At 47.1% G+C, this 25,442-nt stretch overlaps 2 protein-coding genes across 2 annotated transcripts; one reads left to right on the top strand and one right to left on the bottom strand.

Annotated features, from left to right (window-relative positions):
* Positions 1-6,168: 6,168 nt before the first annotated feature.
* On the top strand, positions 6,169-14,996 carry LOC148815434 (uncharacterized). Its single transcript, XM_088905759.1, has 19 exons — positions 6,169-6,259; positions 7,241-7,383; positions 7,736-7,870; positions 8,084-8,246; positions 8,471-8,569; positions 8,733-8,860; positions 9,169-9,315; positions 9,709-9,801; positions 10,118-10,240; positions 10,352-10,477; positions 10,845-10,967; positions 11,323-11,471; positions 11,646-11,766; positions 12,439-12,627; positions 12,862-13,011; positions 13,317-13,388; positions 13,714-13,810; positions 14,312-14,377; positions 14,914-14,996. Exons 1-19 carry the CDS (start codon positions 6,169-6,171, stop codon positions 14,994-14,996), a joined length of 2,298 nt encoding a protein of 765 aa, XP_088761885.1.
* An 8,633-nt stretch (positions 14,997-23,629) lies between these two features.
* LOC148815433 (fish-egg lectin-like) lies at positions 23,630-25,109 on the bottom strand. The gene is made up of 4 exons (XM_088905702.1): positions 25,061-25,109; positions 24,430-24,675; positions 23,920-24,262; positions 23,630-23,832 (listed from the first exon to the last, which is right to left on the bottom strand). Exons 1-4 carry the CDS (start codon positions 25,107-25,109, stop codon positions 23,691-23,693), a joined length of 780 nt encoding a protein of 259 aa, XP_088761828.1. The 3' UTR covers positions 23,630-23,690.
* Positions 25,110-25,442: the final 333 nt, after the last annotated feature.

Below are 25,442 nucleotides of genomic sequence, written 5' to 3'. Positions count from 1 at the left end.
TATATCCATACCCAGGAATTCATCTCCTAGTTCGGGGCCTTCTTCCTGTGGGCCCGCTTCTCCTGGGGTGTCTACAGCATTGTTGACAGGGTCTCCAGTACCCGGGAGGGGACTTGGCCTAGCTGACTGAACATTACTCCAAATTTGGAGGAAGTAGGGACAGTCTCTTCCCAACACCACCGGGTAAGGTAATTGGTCCACCACCCCGGCCGCTGATTTATATGTTCCCCTTTCCGTAGTGATGTTAATTTCTGCAGAGGGATACCTCTTTGTGTCCCCGTGAATGCAAGTAATAGGGATCCCCTCCATGCCCCTGATTTCCGTTTCTTCCGGTAGCACTGTAGGGATCACCAGGGTCACCATACTTCCCGAGTCTAGCAAGGCCTCAACAGGTCCTTCCCCTATCTTAATTTTAGTAACGTGGGGTTCCTCACAGGTCGGAATGTTCGCCGTGAGGTAGTCACCCCTTGCTTCCTCTCTGGTGTCCTCTTACCTGGGTTCAGACCAGCTAGGACAGTGGCTGGCTACATGCCCCTCTTCATGACAATTATAACATCGACAGGTTGCTCTCCCTTGCGGTGGCCTCGGTTTTGACCTTTCTTGAAGGGATTTCTTCAATTGGGGCGGGCCCCGATAATTACTGTACTTTAGTAACCGATACTTTATTTCAGTTTCTGAACTCTTGGGGCTTCTTCTCTCCTCTTTTTGAACTTCCCCCTTTTCTTTCCCCATCACGGCCGCAGTGGCATGCTGTCTGTCCACTAAGTCCATTGCCTGGTCCAGTGTCTGGGGATCCCCATCACTCACTTTCCTTTTCAGATGAACAGGCAGACTCCTCACAAAGTGATCCAACTCCACCCTTTCTACCACCTGTCCTGGGTTTAATTCTTCTGGCTGGAGCCATTTCTTTGCCAGATGTACCAGGTCAAACATCTGAGACCTCGTGGGCTTGTCCATTTGGTATCTCCAATTGTGAAACCGGACCGCTCGTATTGCCAATGTTACCCCCAGTCTTGCCGAAATCTCCCTTTTCAGAGTCTCATTATTCTCTGCATCTTCTTCTTTTAAGTCATGATAGGCCTTTTGAGCTTCTCCAATTAAATAAGGGGCTACTCTCCTGGCCCATCGCTCCTTGGGCCATGCATTTCGAGAGGCAGTTCTTTCAAAGGTGGTTAAATACGCTTCCACATCATCAAGCTCTGTCATCTTTTGTAGCGCAATTTGTTCAGCCTGAATGGTGTCTCTCCCCGCTACTGGGGCCTGCCGGATTTCTTCCCTCAATCGGTGCAATTCTTCCCGTACAAAGTTTTGCTCCTCTATAATTCGTTCGTTAGTTTCGCTTTGAATTTGATTCGCCTCCTGCTACGCTTGGATAGCTTCTTGCTGTCCTTTTAAAGCCTGAAATTGGGCGAGGGTGGCCTGGGACAATTGCTGTATTAATTGTTCCATTGTTTTTCTCCACACACGCAAAGCGAAACCCACTTCCACACACCCACAAAAAAACTTACTTTCTTCGATTCTCAAACCCGAGCGGGCGCTGCCCGCATCCTCCACCAATTGCGGTGTCTCCGGGGGAAAGTTTATGTCAATGAAAGTAGTACTCACACCACACTTTTCTTTCCTGAGTTTCGTGGTGTTTCTTCCTCCAACTATCTTCCAAATACAGTCCGTAATCCGTTCCCTTAATCCTGATCCGATCCGAGTTCCAAAAGTCCGTAATAAAGCCAATCCGCGATGTATCCTTATCCAGTGTCCATAATCCAAAAACCATTAACCTTTTCTCCTTTCAGTAGTCCGTTATTCTTTAGCCCGATCTTTAACATACACCTCTTTCCTCTCTTTTCCTCCAAACCGCATTCACCTTATCGGCTTCCGCCCTGTTCACTGCCTCCGGGGCACTTATATTTCGGTTCCTGTTGCGGCTCAGCTGTGTCTCATTGTTTCTCAGGGTAGACCCTTTCCATTTAAAGGTCAGCTGATTCTTTTTGGCAGCCATTTTGCTAAGGTCCATATCTAGTATTTTAAGTAGGTCATTCTGAAAATACCTGTTATGAATGACCCTTCCCCTGGTCATGTTACAATAGATATAAATATAAATGTATTGCACGGGTCCATGGTATATATTGCTCAAAAAACGGTTGTGAACATGAAAAGAAAGAGAACAGATGTAGCAGTAGATGTGTAGATGTGTTCTGTCCAGAAACAGGTCACTGTCAATGTTGCCTCTGCCCAGACGCAAGGTGGATGCGTTGTACAGTCTTATGGCAGAAGGCAAGAATGACCTCCTGTAGCGCTCCCTGTCGCACCGTGGATGAATCAGTCTATTGTTGAATGTGCTCTTCATTTCTGAAAGCCTGTCATAGAGGGGATGGGAGATGTTGTCCATGATGGCCTCTAGTTTGGACACCATTCTCCTCTCAGCCACTACCTCCAAGGGGTCCAGGTCAGACCCAATGACCGGGCTTGCTCTCCTGATGAGCTTGTTCAGCCTTTTAGAATCCCCTGCTCTAATCCCAGGACCCCAGCATACAGTACCACTGCGTAGAAAATGGCACTCGCTACCACCGACTGATAGAACATATGTACTGTAGCATCTTACTACACACATTGAAGGACCTGAGCCACCTCAAGAAGTAAAGTCGGCTCTGTCCCTTCTTGTAGATGGCCTGGATGTTTTTAGACCATTCCAGTCTATCGTCGATGTGCACTCCCAGGTACTTGTACGAGTCCACCATCTCCACGTCACTCCCAAGGATGTAGACAGGAGTAGGTTTGACCTTGTTCCTCCTGAAATCTACCACCAGTGTGTGTGTCTGTGTTTGTGTTTGTGTGAGTCTGCCCTGCAGTGGACTAGTGTCCTGTCCAGGGTGTATCCTGACAAGCGTCTTGCTTGCTGGGACAGGTTCAAGCTCCCTGTGACCCTAATTTGGATGAAGTGAAAATGGACAGACGTTTCCATAATCAGAGTTTCCTAAAATAACGGAACTGCAAGCTCTGTTACAACATTGATATAACAAAGGATCAAGTTTCTCAGCCAGAATCTGGTCCCCAAAACTGATCAGGACAAAATCCACCTGCCTTTCGCTGCTTCTCTCTGTCTGTCTTTGTTATTTCATTTGGTGTTTTACTCCCCTTTTCATGTGCTTAAAGGGCTGTAGATGTTCGATCGAAGAGCTAACTTGGAGTCTCAGCTGATCAGCTCAGCAAACGGCTCCATCGATACACTAAGAGCTCAGCAGGAATGAAAGCCTGTGACCAGGGTCCCCAGTCCTGTGTGTCTGCAGGATTTCAGTCCAGCTGGACTTTCAGTGACCTCAATTAGCTCATTATTGGCTTAATTGGACCAGTTTTACAGCTTCTTCCAGCTCTTCAGGAGCTGCTGCTTCGAAGACCCCTGGAAACCTCACCGACGCCCTGGGTATCCAGGAGCAGGACTGGGGCTGAGCTACAGCAGGGCTCACCTGAAGCAGGCCTGGAGAGCCTCACCTGCAGCTCACAGTGTGTGAGGCTGGCCTCAGCTTCACTCACGGTCTCCTTTGCTTTGTCTCCAGATGCTTTTGCAGGGACTGGATATCGGTCTGATAGTGTTTGTGGATCTCCAGCTGCGTGTGACCGTCAGTGTGTCTGTTCTGGGCTTGAGGGCTTTGAGCCAGACCGAGGCCAAGGTAAGGAATCAGCCCAGCACACAGCTGCTCTGCTGCCGAACTCGAGTCACCACCCGTCCCACAGGAGACTCAGATCAGGACAGTCTGGGGGTGTCTCACAGAAACTGGGACCTAAACTGGCCACGATCTGGTTTCACCCCTGGGTTCTGGTAGGAGGTATCGCAGTGTCAGAACACTGACCAGTAGATTCAAAAACAATTTCTTCCCCCAAGCAGTCCGCATCATAAACAGCTCAAATTAGCACCTGCACTTTAAGGTACTGCACTGTTTGCACTATGTCCTGTCTTGGCTGTGTTATAATGTCTAGTGTCTAAATGTATTGTCCATGTCTGTTTATTTCTTTTTTCTCCACTGTTACTGGGTACAGCTGAACGAGTAGGCATTCCAACACACTTGTTGTATATGGCCAATAAAACATCTTGAATCTTGAAAGTGACTGCCTGCAGGAAAGCTTACTTTGCCTGTTCAGCAGTAGGTTAAACTGGCGAGTTCTGACAGAAATGCTCATTTTATGTGCAGCCGATTTTTGATACTACTCTTCTGGTGAAATGAATGTACTGAGAAGAAAAATTCTCAGAGTTCAGCTGGTTTTAGAAGCAGAAGGAAAATGACCACTTGGAAGTAACACGTTGCATATCCTGCTGTTAAACCTCCAGCCATTTGGGTTTCAGTCAAATGAGGAAAAAACCGTTTAAACTTCAGTTTTTTTCATTTCATCCAGAATGTCGTGGACAAGTTGTCATGAAGACAGGAAACAAGCTGTTTCACGCAGAAATGGCTCCAGCTGAACTGAGGTGTATCTGACAAGTATTTTCATAGGCAACTGTTTTATTATTATATTAATAATATAAAATATTCCTACTGTATCTTGTTCTTCATTCAGGCCCCGCCCCCTGCTGATCGCGGCTTCTGATTGGCTGAGTCGCAGCTCCGAGCGCTCGGCGTCTCCGCCTCCTCCGGCTCCGGCTCGCGGCTGCCCGCTCCGCTGAGGGCGCGAGAGGAGCGCAGCCGTTATTTGTGAGCGGCTGTGTGTCGGAGGAGCGATCGTCTCCCTGCGGCTGATCCCTGTGGAGGCGTGTGGGGCTCCTGAGGCGCGGCTCTCTGCCTCCTGTCACACTGCGGAGAAGAGCCGAGGGCAGACCTATGAGAGGGAGCGGGTAACTGGACCGAGCTCAGCCCGGGAGTCCCGCCAGCCTCGTCTGCAGCCGGGAGGCGCTGCTGAGCCCCGGGACCCTGCTCATCCCCGCGGCCTGGAGCAGAGCCCAGTGCAGCACAGCGCCAGGGACAGGCGGGGAGAGAGAGAGAGAGAGAGAGAGCGTCTCCTCAGAGGAAGAGGGGCGCAGGGAGAGAGATCAGGGGCTCCAGCTGTCCCGAACCAGCGGGTCTGCAGGACCGTCAGTCTCGGACCTCCTACGGCCCAGCGACGGGTCTCTGCTGCTCCCGGCCGCAGGGCTTCACACACTGTGGCGCTGCTGCAGGGCGCTGCAAGACGAGCTGCTTCAAGACCAGATGTGTTGTTGCGGACTGTTTAGAGCACAAGGTCTGTGCGTGAGCGAGCGGAGTGAACATGAGGAGGAGCCGGAGAGCAGATCTGCAGGGCGAGTCTAGATCACAGGAGGACTAATGAGCAGGCTGTGTCTGGGAGAGGTCTGGCAGGAGACTGGAGTGACAGTAAAAGCCCTTATGAGCGAGTCGTGTGAGAGAGGAGGGAGAGGCGAGTCTGGATGGAGGGAGGAAGTGGTGTCTGACATCATAACGTGAGCAAGACGCTACGCTCCGTGTTTTCTGAAACTTTCCGGCTGACACTTTGGAAATCAGACAATCAGTACTTCTGTTGATAGAGTTGGGAAAAATCAGAAAGCATATAAAATTGTAATTTTACAATTAAATATAGTGATTATAATGACTTATTAAACATGAGCGTGACGTCGTCACATCGGGATTGTGACGCAACAATTCCGGTCCGGGAAAGCGCTCCGGTGCTGCTGAGTCGCTCAGCGCTGATGCTCATAGCGAAGAAAACACTTGAGCTCGACACGGCTTCTTCTTCTTTTCACTGAAGATCCTGGTGGTTTACGGACTAGGTAGGGACCTGCCGAGGCTCGGTATCGCGGATCCGATTGTTATTGACCTGTTTCTCCTGGGCAGATCGAGCTGTTATTGTGTTAACACGGTGTTCAGTGAGAGGGGGTTAAAAGCTCTTAAGCTGCTGGAGTTTTATAAAAGCCCAGAGTGCAGATCTGAACAGGAATTCATTGCTGCTTCTGTTCCTGTCTCTGCTTTCACTGATGTGAAGAATTTGCTTGTGTTCTCAATATCCCATGTCTGCCCTTCAGCCTGTTGGGTTGTATTCCAGTAGGACCAGCTGGTTAGAGAGAGTTCTGTGGTGTCTAGTGGGTCTGCTGCTGGCCTGTCAGCAGTACCTTGACTCCCAGTGTGTGAGAAGCGCCGCCCAGCTCCCTGCTTCACTGTGCTGTTCTACTGGCTGACTGACAGGTCCAAGATGAGCCCGAAGGAGTGCAGCTGTGAGCCCAGCAGGGTGAAGTGGTTCTCCTCCTGTGTGCAGCGCACAGGCTGCCAGTGCCCCGGGCCAGGTATGACACAGCTGGATCTAGACCAGTGCCCCCTGAAGCCAGTCCCCCCACACACTGACTCCTGGCTTCCCTTTCCACTGGGACCCCATCCCTGGGCTCAGCTCTGACTGACCTGAGGGGCTCCTCACTGTCACCCTGCAGGTCTCCTCAGCTCGAGGCAGGGAAAGCAACAGCAGTCTCTTCATCTTTTCAACTAAATGATGATTTGAGCACAAATAAATAAAAGATATAACATAAAATATAATAATATATTATATTATATAATATAATAATAAGATATAAAATAATATAATTTAGTGCGTGAGAGTATGTTTAAGAAGACTAACATCCATGTAAGGTATGAAACTATTGAAAGTGTTGAAAATGCGTAATTCACAGTGGTTATGAAATGAGCTGTGTCTGAGTGATGTACTGCAATTATTCTTTCATTTACATATAATTGTAAATTTGGGAAAAGCAAATGTATATTTATGAAGATCTGTCCAAGTCGTTTTGACTGGGTGTGAGAGAAGCTGAATTAGAGGCTCTAATCCCCTTAGAGCAGCAGAAGGAGGTTCTCCACCTGGGAGCAGAGCTGCTGCCCTGATTCTTCTTCAACACTGAGATCCTCTGTTTGCTGAGGAGCAGCTGCTAACAGGACTGATGTGACCCAGAGAGCAGCTCTCTTTGTGGGCTCTAAAGGGTTAAGAAGTCCCAGTGGCTGCAGCTGTTATTCAGGACCATGAAAACAAAACCCTGCACTCTGAAGCCTCCTGCCCTTAGAGCAGATCTGTATTCCTCTCTACTGGAAAACTGTCCGGGGTGAAAGAGTCCCTGCTTTTATGGGCTGTGCATCAATAATCTTTTTGATCTCTATAATTCTCAGACATGTGTCAGTAGGGTTTTAGGTCCCTCAGACAACAGGTCGGTTTCAGAGTTTTCTCCCTAGAAGTCTGTGCTGCGGCGACACCAGTGTTTCCCCTGTCTGTGTGTCTGCTGTAGATGAGGTCCTGGCTGTTCTGGAGGGAATGAGCAGCGGTGATGAGGAATTTGGGAAGAACCTGGTAGAAGAGCTGCTCTCCCTCCTGCAGAGGAACACCAAGGGGACACTGCCAGTCATCCTGGGATTCCTCGGGAGCCCCCAGGTAACATGAAGGAGCTCCCTACACACCTCCTGACATACTCGTTGCAAACGCACTCTAATCAGGAGCCCAGTGTGCCCCAAGATACTGTCTGTGCTGTTTCTTACAACTAGAGGTCAGAAGATAAGCCCTACCGTGTTGTCATCTTGACAGATGTGCTTGAGTGGAAGCCTGGGGTTTCCCTGTGTGCGTTTCCACTCCCTCGTGTGGTGAGCTGGGGTGGTTCTGCTGTTTCACACTCAGTGCCCGTTGGCCAGGCTGACTGGCCCTGAAGGAGAAGCCTTTGAACAGACACTCTTGGTGCTGTGATGAGAGCAGCAGTCTCACCCCTGGCTTTGGTTCTTCCCTGCTCTAGGTGACAACTGCCCATCGCTCTGCTGTCCTCCAGGCAGTGGAGAAGCTGCTGCGCAAAACATCTGCGCAGCATCTGGATGAGTTCTTGGCCAAGAGCACCGTCTCAATGGCCTTGAATGAGATGACTATGTCACCGGTATGTAAACCCCTTTAATTCCTGCCTATCGAACTGTTGTCTTGCTGCAGTGCTGTGGTCTGTTTCCTTGCCTGTAGCACACATTGATGCATCTAATGGAAGCAAATCGTTGTGTGTTAACTTGTGTGCTCATTGGCTTGATCCAAGCTGTTGCTTCATCTCCAATACCATCGACTCCCAAGACGCTCTGATCTCTTTTTACTGTTGTTTCAGAAATGGCTGCCTGACTGGCAACAGCCAGCCAGCAACATTGTTGTTTGTGTGGTGAGAGACCACTACGACAGTACCATGGATATGGTGCTGTCCTACTTCCAGCCCGGAGTGCTCCCTCACCACGCGCTGCTTAATGCTTTAGGAGATATCTCCCGGAACTGCAGTAAGTTCTGTGCTGCTAATGGGGTGTGATCTGCTCAGATATATTCTGGATTTTTTACTGTGCTGTATTTCAAACTTCATGATACTGCTCGTATCTGTCCATTCAAGCCCTGATACATGAGCTTATTATGAAGGCTCAGTGTTTGTTACTCATCCCGCTGCTGAGTCTCCAGTGTTATCATGAGCCTTGGTCCCTACCCACTGTGAAATGTGTTTTCTTTGAAGGTCGTGACATAGCAAGGGATATAGTGAGACTTCTGGACCTGCTGGTGCCTGTTCTCCCCCTTGCTGTGACTAATAAAATGAAGGCAATGATGGCTTTTGGTAAGTGTTCAAGCTGTCTCATTTAGGGGGACAGCTGTTATTAATGCTTGGTTCCACTGGCAATCCACTGACAAGGCCTGTTCAGACCGCTTCCCACTGAGCTACAGGACTGCTTTGATGTAGCTGAGGAGTGTAGCAGGCTGTTCCTCTCTTGTGTTGTCAGCATTGGAAGGCCTGTATGAGAGCTGGGCGAAATTCCAGGGTCCCGGGCAGTGTGTTCAGGACTGTTCAACCCAGGTCATGATAAGTTTTGATGTAGTGCACAGATGGCTGCCGTCTTCTGAGCCAAAGGTATGGGATCTTTAATACAGTGTAGGTTATTTGACATCTTATTAATCATCCTGAATTCTCAGATGTTCTGGAGAAAAGAATGGACTTGAATGCAAAGAAAAGATGTGTCCATGCAGGCATTAGGGAAGGGTATCAAGGTCCAGGGTTCAGATCACAGTAAGCAAAGCTGAATAGGGTGCATTTATGAAGCAGGTTTTATTCATTGCTCAAAGTTGTTTTAACTGTCTGTGGTTTTAGACAAGTTTGCTTTCCTGTGACTGAATCCTTTCCTTGAGGATGATGGTGTTTGTGTTTTGCTCTGTCTGAAGGTGACGGCTTCCATTGTCTTGGCCCTGGCAGCTATGTGCTGCCTGCTCCCTGAGGAGAAGTTTCAGTGTGAGCTGCCAGCAGTTTTACAGGCCTTCCAGCCACTGTATGCAGCTGAGCTGGACGTCAGCTACTCCAGAATCAACAAGGTAGGCCTGTGACCGATGATGGCCCTTTAGGTGTACAGGTTGTGGATTGCGAGGGCCGTTTCTTTTAGAAAATGGATTTTGATTCAAACAATCACTAGTAGCACTTTCCCAGTGTTCCTTTGTCCACTAGCTCCAGTGATGTACTGGTGAGGCCCAGTGCAGAAGAGGATTATGGTCTGTGGTGCCCCATGTGATTGTGGAAGGGTGTGAACAAGGTGGATCTGCCAGGAGTAGAGTCCAGGGGAGGTGTTATCCTGCTCTGTCAGATTTTTCTGTGTGATCACACTACCAAAATCCTAATGCTAATGTGTTATTGCATACAGTGAGAGAGTTAGGCCTCTTGATGAAGCAGCAGTGCCTCTCCAGATTGACTCCAACGTGCTCTTCTTTCAGAGTCTGAGTGTGCTTGTGGAGGCAGCAGTGCCGAAGGCCAGACCAGTGCTGGAATCCCAGCTGGAGCAGCTGCTGACCATGGTGCACGTCCAGGTAATGGGGACAGCAGCCCGCTCACCTGCACAGAAAGACGTTACAGTAGTCAGTAAGAGTGTCTGTCTGAGGGGTGAAGCCCTCAGGAGCCTCATCAATGACAGCAGCTCAGTGCTGTGATCTACCCCTCTCCACAGCTCATGGCAACACTGAAGTGCCGTGTATCTGACTGCTGAAGCCCTTATTCATTCAGTTGAACGGATATTGATGACTCAGCTCATTTTATCATGGCATTAGAACAGCAGTCCATGAGAGAGCGTGCATGATGCCCTTGTGGGTGTTATAAGAGTGCTCTGGTGCCTGTCTGGTGTCCCAGGATCTGGCAGTGCTGATGGGGCTGTGTGCCAGTGTGCACCTGGATGTGGTGCTGTCTGTGCTGAAGAGACTGGAGACCCAGCTGACTGACCCAGCCTTCCCCTGCAATGAGCAGGGCTCTGGGGTAGGTGTACTGCATCAGAGTCCTGACAGACAAACAGAAGCTGCTCTTAATGTCAGCTTCTACGTACAAGTTTCAGCACCTTGATGTGGATTGTCATGCTTGTTACTACAGAGTGATTTCACCTGTGCCCTGATTCTGTGCTATGGGCACGTTGCACTTAAAGCACCTGCAGAGGATCTACTGCAGAGAATGGACACTGACTTTATGGAGAGACTGAGACCCCATGTCACCACTAAGGTAGGCAACATGTCCTCCTTTGAGAACAAGAGATCTGACAGAGTGAACCTCACAGCTCCTGTCTGAAGAGTGTATTCAACCACTGCTACATTCTGTAATGTGCGTCTGTAACGCAGGGAGGTATTCGTAACAACCCTCAGGCAAAAGTTCTTCCTTATTTGTTCTGCTACTTTCCTGCAGTGTCTGGGTAGAAATTGTTAATTATACTTGAACCTGATGGGATTGTTATGGGGAGGAGGACACAGGGATACAGTGTCCGTGGCTGTCCAGGCTGTGAGTGTCCATCACAGTCCAGGGCTGGTGGAGGTGAGGTGGTGAGGTGGCGTCTGGGCTGTCAGTGAGTGAGCTGCTGTGTGTCCCCCTGCAGGAGCCCAGTGTCAGACTGAGCCTGTGCCGCAGTGTTTGCATGATTGCACAGGCAGTGCACAGCGCCAGTCCCACCGGAGCTCCCAGCTTCCCTGCCAAGGCCAAGCTCCTGGCGACAATGATGGTCAGTGTGTCTGACGCAGCCGCCTGTCTGCTGTTTTCCCACACGGATGCTCTGGACAAGCTGTATCCTGTCACTGTGAATCGGAGAACAGATAGTTTGTGAGAAGTGATTGGAAGGGAAACTGTTTTGCTATTGATCAATACAGTTGTGTTTTTCGCTTTTGGGAAACACTGTTCCAGAAGTATTCAGAAAAATGACTCCTTTGTTCACACTTAGTGACATGATCCTGTGTCCTGTCTCTGAAGACAGCACTGAGAACTGCAACAAAGGGGCAGTAGTGGACAACTTCAACAGTCAGTGTAACAGAGCTCATGTGATCTGTCTGGGATTGACCTGCTGTTCTTGTTCCCTGTAGGCTCTTGACATTCTGCAATTCTTCGGCAGTAGTTACACTCTGGATGACAGCTTGAAAGAGAGCTTGAGGGAGGGGATATTATATCTGGCTTCACAGGACCTCAGACAGACCATCCAGTCCCTAGTGACCCTCACATCTCCCTCTGAGAGGTAGAGCACAATTCTAGCAGTGAGAGGATCTTTGCAATGATAAAAGCATCACAACAACGGCACTGTGTTGTGGCGTCAGTGTTTTTGTATTTTAGCTCTGAGAATGGGTTTGAATGCAGAGCCCTGCACTCACAGCTGGGGGGTGTGAGGCTGACTCGGGGGTGTGTTTTGCAGCTCACTCCCGGAGCTGTGGCAGGTCCTCAGTACCAGCCAGGTGGTCTCGGAGACCGTGAAGCACCTGGCTGATCATCTCGGCCTGATGATGGACATGAAGGTGGATGATCCAGCACTGGATGTAAGTGACTATAGAGCCCATCTGCTGGTGTTTCTAACTGAGCAGAGGACAGATAGTCAGACAGCTGACAGCTACAGCACGGAGGTACTGTCTCCCTGTAATATGTCGCAGCCCAATAGCAGGCAGAGAGACACCAGCAAGCAGGCAAGCGGCTGTGTGAGCAAACAGCTCCCTGTTTGCAGCACAGGGACAGGCTGGCGAGCACAGAAAAGCGTGGTGCAGACCAGCAGCCCAAAGCCACATCCAGAACAGGCCAGAACAAAGCTGGGTGAACACAGAGGCTCAGCACACAGCAAACTCCAAACTCAGAGCTGATGGTAATAAGCACAGTCTGTAAACAGACAGACACAGCACACAAGCACAAGAGGGTAATCTAGACAACAAAGACAGGGTGAAGCTAGGGGCCAGTATCCGAGGAGCAAACTCGGAAGTCAGGGAGAAGCTCGAGAGTTTAGGACCGAGTTCCTGAGCGCTGACAGACCAAGGGCTTGTGTAGCTTGAACCCCCTGAGGCGGGCGTGGTGGACAATTATCTTCAGATGTGGCTGGCTAGCATGTCAGTTTTAGCTGTCCCTTCTGCTGACCAGCAGCGACCAGCATGACCCTCCCTCAGTGTAACCCTTGTCCCAGCAGTACTGGGAATGAAGGCCGACTGGTGTCCTCCTGTCTTCAGATCCAAAGACACACGGAGGAGCAGCTGGCAGCTCAGAGCTCAGCCCTGACAGAGCAGGAGACCCCAGCTGAGCCAGTTGTTCTGCAGGCTCTACTGGGCTTGATCACTGTCCTGTCCATCGCAGACAAGAGTCAAGCCAAAGCACTGGTGCCCTTTGTGTACTGTAGAGCCAGGCCCTGCTTGGAAAGTGTAAGTTTTTTAGGATGTTCTTTATTCAAATATTGTGTCATTTGTTTTTGTGTATTAAATTGAAATATAACATTTTTAATTGTAATCAATTGGATATCCATGATTACAGTGTTTGCCCTTTGAGCTACAGTGACAGTGGGCTCAGACTCCAGCCCTGAGAGGAGAAAATAAGTGGTGACAGTTTGTGCGTGTCTATGTGTAAAGTTTCCCTCTTGTCCTGTGTCTGTGTTACAGGAGAGCCCGGAGGTCCGCAGAGCCACAGTGGTTCTGCTGGGGCAGCTGGTCAGGCTGGGCTCTGACAAAGCCCGGCTCAACAAAGAGGTCCACAGCTCCCTGGTCAGCGTGCTGCTGAACCTGACTGACCCCAGCCCAGAGGCCATCCAGGTAAAGACACAGAGCTGCCGCTGGCTGGGCCCAGCCTGTGGGACTGTGGGTCTTCTCACGTCCTTCTTTGATAATGATACTTGTCACCTATCCAGTGTTTGACCAGCTTTGCAATCAATGAAGAAAAACAACCCTACAGTCAGTATGAACTTGTAGCCTGGAAATCTAAACATTCAGAGGGTTACTATCAAGGATGTGTCAAAGGGTTTCAGGGCTGGCTGCTATTTTGTGACATTTGTGTAGTTTCTGTTTAATTTGGGCTCTGTGTGAAGATAAACTGGTTTTGACGATGTGGATTTCCCCAGGCCTGCTGGACAGTCCTACAGCACTTCACCCTGGAATGTGTGCTGTCCATGAAGGAGATGTGCAGGATCCTGGTGAGTGAGGTTCTCCTAGGGCTGGCTTCTGGGCTGCTGGTGAGAGAGGGGAGCACACCCTGCTTTTGGGACACAAACACACAAAGACTTGTCTCAGATTTAGGAAATATATTTGTGCTAAACCAAGCTTACACTGAGCACTAATTACAGTGAGTAAGAGCTGAAAGTGCCAGATTATAATCGCAGTAGTGCTGATGAGTTCATACACTCTCATTAGATGGATTAGAGGTGCTTCTCTGTAATGGAGGACTGTCTCTCATATGGGGGCTCCTGTACAGTAGTAGCGTGCTGTCTCACACTGCCCTGCAATATTCCCTGTGTCCAGATAACGAGTGGGCAGATCAGCCTGGCCCAGAGGCTTGCGCTCCAGGGTGCACACAGCAGAAGGGCCTGGGTTCGGGAAAGTGCTGCCATCTTCATTGGTAAGAGCTCAGAGACAATGAGAAGAGTGATTGAGACTCAGTGTAGAGGTGATGCTCCACTGGTAAAAGTGAGTTGTGCTGTGGTTAGTGATGGGGTTTTGCCGGGATGGGAATTCAAGCATTAAAAGGATACTCTGTAGGTTTCCCTTGAAAGCTTTGAGTCTGAAGGTGTTTGATCACTGGGGTTTTCTCAAAGGACTCAGGCTCTGATATGTCACGCTAGTAAAAGGCCTCTAGTAAGAAGGCTCTAGTATGTCTAGCTACAGTAGTCTCATTTCGGCAGCAGGACACTGGGCACCACTTTGAGCCTCGTCTGTCTAGTGTTTGAAATGCACTTTTCTGTCAGTAGTGAGGCAGGTTAATCAGACTTACCAATGTCACCAAGAAACACATTTCCATGAGCTGCTCCCCATTCCGAGTGTTGGCAGTGTGCGCTGGTGCAGTATCCTGTGTGGTGCTGTGTGTGCAGGAGCTCTGCTGTTCAACCCCTCTGTGTTTCAGGCCTCCAAGTGCAGCAGCTGCAGAGGAGACTCTGGTCTTGTTTCGCTCTGAGAAGAGCTCAGCAAGGTAACGATGCTTGTCTTTTGTGTCCAATATGTTGACCAGTTGTTCTTGTACAGTATATACAGACTCTAGTATTTTAGAGTCTGTTTCACCAGAAATTCTGGCTGTAGCCTCTCACACCATAGATACCCAGTGTACAAAGTTTTGAGAAGGTCAGAGCATGGAGATGAAAAATGTATAGTTGGCCTGTTTAGCAGATTTCTGTGGAATTGCACATCTGTAGTAGCGCTGCTTTATTTTATTCTTTTTAGAGACTTGTTCGGTCTGTGAATTACAGTGTGGCCGTTTCTTCCAGCTTCATACTTTGACATTTTTGACTACTGTTCCTTCTGACAGTGAAGAGAACACAGATGTCACACAGAAAGGATCTCACACTCCTTCTTTAACCCCACTGCATGAGGTCCAGACCTGCTGCTCTGCACAGTGTCTCCTAACTCACACCTGCTGGGCAAGAGCTGGATCAGCACTGCAGCTGTGTGTCAGGAGCTGAGCAGGACTGCAGGACCCCGAGTAACAGCCTCGTCTCTTTCCTTCCGCAGCCCTGAGGATCCTGCTGCAGGACCCAGAGCTGCAGGTGCGGGAGAGGGCTGCTGAAGCCATGGGGCTCTTCACCCGGCCCTGAGCAGCACTCTGGAGTCGGGGCGCCCCTCCCCAGCCACTGCAGAGACACCTGGGCGCCCCAGCTCACTCTGGACCGGACAGCACACCTCTCTCTGTCCTCCACACACACATTTGTGTTTAAATAAATTACACAACGTGTACAGAAGCTGGTTTTCATTCCAGAATGTATGAATGGTGCTGAACCAACACTGAAGTGTATGAAGCGCTTTCCTGTCTTCAGTCTGCAAGTGTTCAGACAGGAGGAGCTGGACACCAGCTGTTTCACACAGAAGTACAGAATACAGAGCAGTGAAGTGCAGGAGAGAGAATAACACTTGAGAGACAGAGGGGCGCAGGAGAGCTCAGGTGATTCAGCTTCAGCCCAAACCGGCGAGTCTGTCCACCCATCAGTCTGCTGACCTCCTGCGGCACAGCAGCAGGTCTCTGGCTCTCCTGGCCCACAGGGGTTTCTCACACCGCAGCCCTGCTGCAGTGTGCTGGGAGTCGAGCTGCTCTGGGAATCAAGTAGGAACATTATAATGCACAGTATAGCAGACAGATCTGCCTGTTGCAAATCTAGATCATTCTTTCATACAATCGGTGCTGCAAATGAACATGAATTGTCTTAGATTGGTTTGGTTGCAGATTTTTATGATCAGGAAAAGCCACAGTTATGGTGTTGTGTGAAAGACAAGGTAGCAGGTCTGTGGAAAGTGGGAGGAAGCCGTAGTCTGAAGTGATCGTGGGGAGACGCATGTCTGAGGTCATGTCATACAGAAGAAGCGCTGCTCTGTGTCTTCACACACTTTCCAACTGACACTGGGAATAAGAGAACCATTTGCTTGTGGGGAGAGCAGAAAGAATACAAAGTTGTATAATAACTTTCAATCAATAATATTAATGATTATAATCACTGATTATGCGCATGTGTCACGTAGTGGCAGCAAGTTTGTGACGTAACATTTGGCGGTCAGGAGCGCGTTCCAATTTTACTGACTTGCTCAGAGCTCAAGTATGAAGCAAAGAAAACATCTCACCTGAGCTTCTTTTTTCACTGCTGATTCAAGAGTCATGGCTGTTTACTGGACTAGGCAGGGACGTGCTGAGGCTCGGTCACACGGATCGGATTGTTCTAGTGCTGTTTCTCCTGGGCAGATCGAGTTATTACTGTGTGAACATGACGGTCTGAGCAGGAAGGAGTTCAAGCCTCTTAGGTTTGGGGTGTTTTGTATTCACTAGAAGACTATGTACAGAGTGCAGATCTCAGGAGAAATGAATTGTTGATTCTGTTAATGAAGTGCAGGATTTCCTTGCGTCCTTTATTTCCCCTTTCTGGCAGTTAGCAGAGGTGGATTGTATTCCAGCACGACAAGTTGGTAAAAGAGAGTTCTGTGGTACCTAGTGAGTGTCGCTGCTGGCCTGTGAGCAGTACATTGACTTGTCTTGAGTGTGAAGCCATGTCCAGCTCACGTCTTCACTGTGTTGATAATTTTAAATGCCAGAAATGTTTGTTATAGTAGAGTTGGAGGACAGAATTCATGTTTTGGAGGAGCGCATTAGCACACTAGATGTTAACCAGATTGAGGGATGGATAGACTCAGCTCCTTCAGAGCACTCAGTCATTTCAGAATTGGCTGCAGTCCCTCCTGGCCCAGCTGTCTCCAGGTCAGCGCCGGCACCAGCAGCAACCACACGCGAGCCCTGGGTCGCAGACAGGGGTCTAAGAGCTCAAGGACTAGACCCCCTGCACACCAGTCACCAATCTGACTGAGCAACGGGTTCTCTGCTTTAGGCAGCGCGTCTGTTGATGCAGATAAGGTGCTCATAATTGACAACTCGATAATCAGGAATGTTAGAAATCCTAACCATCACAATGCAGTGGTCTCTGTAAAATGCCTCCCTGGGGCCTGAGTTTCTGACATTGAGGCAAAACTAGACATTTTCCAGCAATTAAGTCTCCACCTTGGTTGTTCACACTGGAACTAATGATATAAAGTACCAACAATCCGAGGGGTATAAGAGCAGCTTCATTTCTATGTGCAAAAGAGCACAAAGAAAAATGTCGGAATTTAATTGTGTCTGGTCCCTTACCAATCCTATACAGAGGGGACGTGCCCTATAGTAGGCTGTACTCCCTAAATCGCTGGATAGAGACTTGGTGTGCATACAATAGAATAACCTTAATTAATAGTTGGGACATTTTTTGGGAATGGCTTTTATAAACGGGATGGTCTCCAGCTTAACCAGAAGGGATCATTAATTCTATCCCAAAATATAGCAGAGAAGCTGCTTGCTTGACTACTAAGAGCACCAACCAGGCCTCAGCCATGTGATCTAAAATCGTGTGCTGTCTGTACTCCCAGCTCTAGTTCACCTCCTGTACCGACCCAGGTTCTCTACCACACGGCATCCCATCAATCACATTACTATCCAGAACCAGATAGGAGTGTGAATAGACAGAGTATTGCAACTATCACTAGACCTAGATTAGAATTCAGACGTTCCTTTAGGGGCTCCTGTGTTGACAATTTAATCTCCATTCCACTGGTAAACCTAAATCAGTTAAAACATGAAACTACCATAAAATGCTCCCTGTTAAATGTTCGCTCACTAGGCAACAAATCAGTTCTGGTTAATGATATGGTGCTTGACACCAACTCTGACCTGTGCCTACTAACGGAAACCTGGCTTTGACCCACTGACACTATTCCTGTAGTTGAAGTCTCACCTAATGGCGAAACGTTTTTGTAGAAAGCTTGTTGCTCAGGGCATGGAGGTGGCCTAGCAGTCATCTTCAGTGAGTCTCTAAGAAATGAATTAAAAACTATTTAATGACTTTCACACATTTGAAGCAATGCTCCTTAAAATAGCTCCTGAATCATCTACATACATTCTTTTAGTGTACAGACCCCCCGGTAGATCCCATCCCCACTCAGCTAGTCAAATATTCCCTCGAAGTACTGGCAGGACCTATAATTAGTATGATGAACATGTCCCTTGCATCAGGAGTTGTACCTGATCAATTTAAGGTAGTTAGTCTGCTCCTTAAGAAGCTAAATTTGGACCGACAAGTTCTTAACAACTACAGGCCTGTCTCAAACTTTTGATACACAGGCTTGAGTCTGAGGTTGGCTTATGTGGAAACATCCTTAATTGGTTTACTTCATATTTAACTCAGCGTTTTCACTATGTTCAAATGTCTAATAATTGTACTGCTTCGTCAATGTCACAAGTTCAATTTGGGGTACCACAGAGATCAGTGCTGGGACCAGTATGGTTCTCTCTTTGCATGCTGCCGCTAGGTCGGAAAATACGAAAACATAATATTAACTTTCATTCATATTCTGGTGACACTCAAATGGCAACTCTTCTATTATCACTTTAGTTAATTGCACTAATGAAATAAAGACTAGGATGTGTGAAAACTTTTTGTTACTCAACTGAAGTTCTATTGTTTGGAGGCAACAATACTGACAGGACTACTATAACTTCAGCACTGAACTCAGAGGATTTAAAAATTTGCCTGAAAGACTCTGCACGTAACCTGGGCATCATAGTAGACACAAGGCTCTCGTTTAACTCTCATGTTAAAACAGTATCTAAAACATGCTTCCTATAGTTAAGAAATATTGCAAAACTAAGGCAGTTTCTCTCCACTCAAGACACAGAGAAATGAATACATGTTCTTGTAACAGCAGGTTAGACTACTGCAATGCCCTACTATCAGGGAGCACCCTCCAATCTTTCAACACCTTACAGCGAATTCAGAATGCAGCAGCTAGAATTGTTACTAGGAGCAGAAAGTACGACTATATAACCCCCATACTTAGCTTTCTTCATTGGCTTCCTGTCAGGTACAGGGTGGACTTCAAAATCCTTCTACGTACTTACAAGTCTCTCAGAGGTCAGACACCTGTCTATCTAATGGACTTATTAATGTATACCATCCAAATCGCCTGCTTAGTTCACAGAACGCAGGTCTTCTTCACATATTAATAAAATAACAGTTGGCTGTAAAGACTTTAGTTACAGGGCCCCTAGCTTATGGAACAGTCTCTCACCCCATATGTCAGGATTCATATCCAGACTGAAGACCTACTACTTCAGCCTAGCCTATAATAATAATAATAATAATAATAGTAATAATTGCTTACACTTATATATAAATATATATATATTTCTGGACACTCCACTCAAAGCGCTTTACAGGTAATGGGGATCCCCTCCACCACCACCAGTGTGCAGCCCCACCTGGATGATGCGCCAGTCCTCCCCACACACCAGCTCTCAGTGGGGAGGAGAACAGAGTGATGAAGCCAGTTCAGAGATGGGGATTATTAGGAGCCCATGATGGGTAAAGGCCAGGGGGAAATTTGGCAAGGACACAGGGGTAACACCCCTTCTCTTTTCGAGAAACACCCTGGGATTTTTAATGACCACAGAGAGTCAGGATCTCACTTTTATGTCTCATCCGAAGGACGGCACCTCTGTCACTATTCTGGGGCATTAGGACCCACACAGACCGCAGGGTGAGCGCCCCCTACTGGCCCCACTAACACCTCTTCCAGCAGCAACTATAGTTTTTTTCCCAGGAGTCTCCCATGTGATTGATAATTAATAAAGACTCACCTGAAGAAGGCTCCACGGCCGAAACGTTGTGTTCTCTTTCTTCTTTTTTTCAGCATGGAATAAACCTATTACTTGTTCATTAATAAAGTCACACCCATCTCCCATCCCCCATGTAACTGCAGCCTCATCACCAGTCTCAGTCTGAATTAATTAGGCAGAGGGAGGATGAAGACCATTAAAGAATCCTACTTAACAACAGATGTAATAAAGACTCAGTTCATTCAATTCCAATTCAAAGTAGTGTTACGAGTCCAGCTAATAAAACCGAAACTAAAATATAAACTATAAAATACTAAAATATCAAATATAATATAATATTTTACATTATAAAATATAAATGCGGGAGCTGGAAAATAATCCTGCAACCAATCTTTTCCTCAATTCGAAAAAACTAAATCAGACGGGGAAGCCAGTAATCCTAAATCAAAGCCGGGACCCGAGAGTCGTCTTTCAAAGCAGAAAGCCGGGAGTCCGAAACCGAGGAGTGTACTTTCCGCAATCCAGAAGCCGCAGGTCCAACAGAGACAAGCAGTTCCAAGCCGAAGAGGTGTAAACGAGACGAGCGAAAAGCAATAATAAAGCTCACACGGACACCGAGCGAGGAGGTCAGGGAAGACTGTGCTTCAGTGTATAATGAGATGGTGGTGTGGTGGTGAATTAGTGATCCGGTAGGTTGCCTAATTCAGCGTGGTCTAGGCAACAGGGAAGCGGGGATCATAACAAGTACTGTAGCAAAGGAGCATTTTATTCAAACATCAGCTGCATAGAGCCCTGTTACTCAGGAGTTAGTAAACGAGGCTCCCAAGTAGAGCTGGGTGTTGTAACTTGGACATTTCTATCCATCTCCTCCATCTGAGGGTTTATGGCAGAAACTAAACTACACCCGGCCCAATACACAGCTCACCTGTGCTTCAGAATGGAATGTGTTCAACAACTGTACAGAATAGTATGTCTTCCAGGGCGCCTTTTTGTAGAAAGGAAAAGAATTCCCTCTTGCAAACAGGTTTCCTTTCCTGCAGGTGTCACTCATCTAACATGCTTTATGCTCACCAGCTGAATGATACACGTCTGCTGTAGTCTTACCTGGCTGCTGCTTGAACACAGTGTCTTACTGATACATACTCCAGAGAGGCTCTTTCCATTCAAACTGATATAACCTCTGACACCACCTTTTGTTTGTGTAACCATGGAGAGTATCAATATCAATTAATTCTTTCGCACAATGTGTTTTACAAGAGTCTTATACATGCACATATACACTGTAGGTCAAGTTATTTTATAGGCTAAAATACCATATAATAATCCCATTTAAAGTATTGCAAAAGAGAAAGTCAACATACACAGGCACTTTCTATACTTTACACATGCAAAAGCTTTTCACATTGCACTCTTTCGGTAAGAGTGTTCGCACAAAGGACACAGAGATTTGCCACAAAGCGCCATTGCTGTTCATCATTCTTGAAAAGCTTGAAATTCCCCCTGATCTGCATTTTTTTTCTGCTGCAGTAACATTTTCACATATTGTCTGTTAACATGGAACAAGAAAGCAAAATATTTAATTAAAAAATAAAAATTGTAGTATTATTTACCCAAGATATTTCCTTTTAGTGACTTGGTCAGTGACTTGTACAGCTGTTCAGCTCATTGTAAGCCACCATTAGTTCTATATGCAGTTCAAAGCCACAGTCAATTCTATATTTGTGAGCTTATTTGGGGAGCTGCTGGGATGAGACAAGACCTTTTCTCCTGACATCAGTCCAGTAGAACTGTGGACCAGCTCTCAAATGGGATCAACAGAGACTTCACTAGCTCACTGCTGAGGTTCAGGCAGAATATCCCACAGTGTTGACCTCTCACAAACATGCTTTTTTATTTACAGGTCAGACACGTTGTTAAGCAAGATGTTCTCAATGTGAAAATCGGAGCTGTTCTATGATCAATTTACAAGAGCTGATCTGTTCTACAATCTTGTGCAATGACCTCACATCTCTAGACAACTAATATCACAGTTTGTTTCCTGCTTTTCAAGGCACACAGAGCTGTCTGTTAATCTCCTGAAGGACACCTGATGTCAGGAACTAACGAGGGTTAGAACAATATCCACTGGTGCTCTAATAATGTTAGACACCAGATATTGCAACAGAAGGTCATAGGTCAACTGCATTATTTTAAAACTAATTTGACTAAAATCTCAAATTAAATTGAAGATATATCTGTTTCTCCTTTATGTGACAGGTGCAGATCTTCTGAAGGCTCTGCCCCAAGTTCTATAAACTTTGGGTAGAAATATTTCAGTGGTACTCAAAGGTGTTTGGGAAGAATATACCCCAGACCCTGAATTAGCACTCTCTGGTTGTTCAGAGACAATGTTCACATTAACCATCAGCACTGGCGTTTGGAATAATTGTGGCTGAACAAAATTGCCTCTATAGCACAAGCAATCTGGAGCCATTCCATGAGATCAGGGGCCCTTTTCCTCAATATGTTTAAAAACATAGAGCTTTGTTAAATATCCCTGATAGTTTTATACAACCATTAATTGTGTGATTATGGTTGTCACAAATTTTGACTTAACAAGAAAACTGTTAAAAAGGCAGCAGCAAATTTGAGGATTTTTAATCTATTGTCTGTTTTTCATGTTTCTCATTAAAAATATCAAAGCTTTTTTGAAGATCCCAGAGAAGTCTATCCAGAGGCCAGTCAGCCAAGCAGCAGTGCCACCTAGTGGTCAGAAAGCTGAGCACAGACGGGTAGGACTAGAACGAGATAAGATAATGTGGGAAAAATTATAAAGCAAATGTTAGGATATATAGTTAAGTGTAACATTTAAATCAGGAGATGCTATATAAAGACTGTACCACTAGTAATGCTTCATTTCAAATGTGCTGTCTGTTACAACAAAGATTTTGCTCTGGAATCAGCCCAAACCGGAAAGAGTGACCAGATACATTCTCAGGTTCAAGTGATTGTCCTGCACTGTTCAGGGGCCCAATTTAAGTATTGAAAATCCTAAAGGGCAACAACAAATCTACTGTATAACCTTCACCTTCGTGTATGGAAACAGGAGTCACTTCTGTGCACAACGTGTGGTCAAAAGTACTGTATGTAACCATATTGTTGCAGTTGATAATGATCTTTTGCAAAAACAAATGTCTCAATGACATTGTATCAGCAATTGTTACATACTCAGCCTACTTTAAAAGTTTAAATTTACATTAGGAAAGGTAAATGGAAAAACTGGTTACAAGTACAGAAATAAAAATAATCAGCTGAAAAAAGTCACATTTGAGTGGATTGTACGCAATACTGGTTCACATATTACAAATACACACAACTCAGTAAAGTACTAATAGGTGTTATTTTTGTGGCATGTGTTGCAGGTATTCAGATGGCACCTGCATTTTAAATTGTACAAGTTCACCAAACCACTTCCCACTCAACTAGTTACAGCAATGAAGTATTACACCTGAACTTGCGCTAAACCGCAGGTGAGGATTCAACCATGAAGATGAACTCAGTTGTAAAAAACTGAAAGCACCCAGTCAACATGGTTAGGGATGTAATAGAAAGTTAAGACCAAGTGCTTTGCACCAACACATTATGGAAACAAACATTACACTGGAGTGGTTTAGGGTTAAGAGAGTGAAAGGCCTTGAAGACTCCAGTCACAGCCTCAACTTACATCCCTGTTTAGGGCCACTGGAAAAGACCAATCAGTGATGCTCCCCAAGAAACATAGTAGCATTTTAGCTAATCCATTCATGCACAAAAGTGGGACTAAGCTACTGTGGAAAGAGACTAGATATGTTTCATTATTAGCTTATTACAGGCAAAGGGCCATGTGGGATAAGAGCTTAATGTGACATCCCAGGTAGTCCTCCTCATTAAATCAGGAGGACTGGTTTTAAGTTCATTAACCAATTTGAAGTTAATGAATTAGACACCACAGAAGAACAGGGTTTTCCAGGCATTTTTATTGCAGCACAGAAAAACAAGACAGGCATTAATGCCTCATTCCACTCGGAATCCTTCATGCAGCCTAGTCATGTCTGTCACTTCCCACTCAGGGCCAGACCACCCAGGCTGCTCAGACCTGGCACCTCTGGACTCGGCCATCTTTGCACACAACCCAGAGGATTCCTCGGTCATAGGACACATGCCTGGCCACACCAGCTGCCCTTAGAGCCCACCACCTCCTGCCAAAGGGGTTACAGGCATCAATTCCAACCCTGCAGGAAAAGGAACAGGGTTAGAGCAGCCTAGAATTAGGACAGTCATTCATGCAACCATGTGCATTAACCCCTCCCCCAGCTCACCTCTTGAAGACCACTCCATTCCTGTTCACCCCATACACACTGCCATCTGAGCCCACCTCCACCAGGGACAGGGAGCCCTGGATGGGGTACCACCTGTCGGAGCCTTTGCAGGAATCCCCACTCACATCCAGCTTGACAAAGATCTGGTCCAACCTGTTCACTCCCCAGCAGCCAAAAGGCCCACAGGAATAGTACTTGAGGGAGCCCACGACAGGAATCCAGGGGATGTTGCCCTGGCCAGCATACTGCAGCACAGGCCCGCTGTTCAGGCAGAAGATGGAATTGGCAGCATTGACACCAACCACAAACTTGTCTCCACCAGCATCAATCTGGATGAGGGAGCCTGCAGAGGAGAGCAAGAAACAGCTGTTCTCAGCAGGGGGTAGTGCAGTGCTCATTCCTCAGTCATGAACATTTGAGTGAAAGATGTTCTGGCTGAAAGCAGCCACTATCCATGGATAAACATGAAAGCTATCATTTCTAACCTATATAGATCAGCTGCAGCCTCACCTGGTTGCACTTGGATCCACCTTACCCGAAGCCACTTGAACACAAGGCTTGAGAGACTCACACTCCAGAGTCCTGCTGGCCCCACACTCACATGTTTCCCCTTCATGGCCAGAGAGACCCAGCTGTTGCCCTGATGGCTGACCAGGTTGTCTGCATTGTCGACTCCACACACTCTTCCAGCACCAGCATCTATCTGCTTCAGACTGCCAGGCACAGCCCGACACTGCAGGGCTTCAGCTACAGACACTGGGGAGGAGAGGACACCACTGGGTCAATGATCACGTGGAAGCAGCCTGGGTTTAAGGCAGCATTAAGGCAACATTTAAGGGATCATAAGCATCTGACACTGAGGGACTAAGTCAATATACGAGGACAGAAGAAACAAGCCAATAGGGCATTAATGAATCAGCAACAACCACAAGTGAACAGAGCTCAATGCACAGAGAATCAAAGGTCTGCAGAAATTCAAGAGCACACAAACATCCAAGTCATGGATTTAACACTCAGGCAACATCCCTACTCAAGATCAAATAACTATACTGAAATCCTTAAATACTAGCAGCATGCAGTTAATCCTCCCATCTGCCTTTGTGCTGCTCCTTTCAGTCAAAGCAATAAACCCAAACCTTACCTAGAAAGAATCCCACAAGCAAACACAACACACAGCCTCTCCCTTCCATGTTGGTGAATGATCACACAAACCTCATGTATAGTATAAGCCCCCCCTCCCCCCCGGTGGCCTTTATATACTCAAGACTGCTGGGCTTCAGGTCCTACACACACCTGTCTAACCAGGTGTTAAATTGTGAACCATAACGAGCTGCTGATTGAATCACTCAAGTATCAATTACAGAAGACATCATTAATTATATTCTTTCCATAGACCTTATCCTCAGGGTTTGGGAATCATGGCGACAAAAACTGAAATTGAAGCCCAGTGCTTCAGATAGTCACGAGCTGGATTAGTACTAATATCAGCAGGGACATCCTCCAGTAGTGCAGGTCAGGGGTGG

This window comes from Atractosteus spatula, chromosome 25 (genome assembly GCF_055471065.1).
Source record: "Atractosteus spatula isolate fAtrSpa1 chromosome 25, fAtrSpa1.hap1, whole genome shotgun sequence".
In the NCBI taxonomy this organism is placed as follows: Eukaryota; Metazoa; Chordata; class Actinopteri; order Semionotiformes; family Lepisosteidae; genus Atractosteus; species Atractosteus spatula.
Note: the sequence above shows the minus strand (reverse complement) of the source record. Positions and strands in the feature narration are given on the sequence as shown.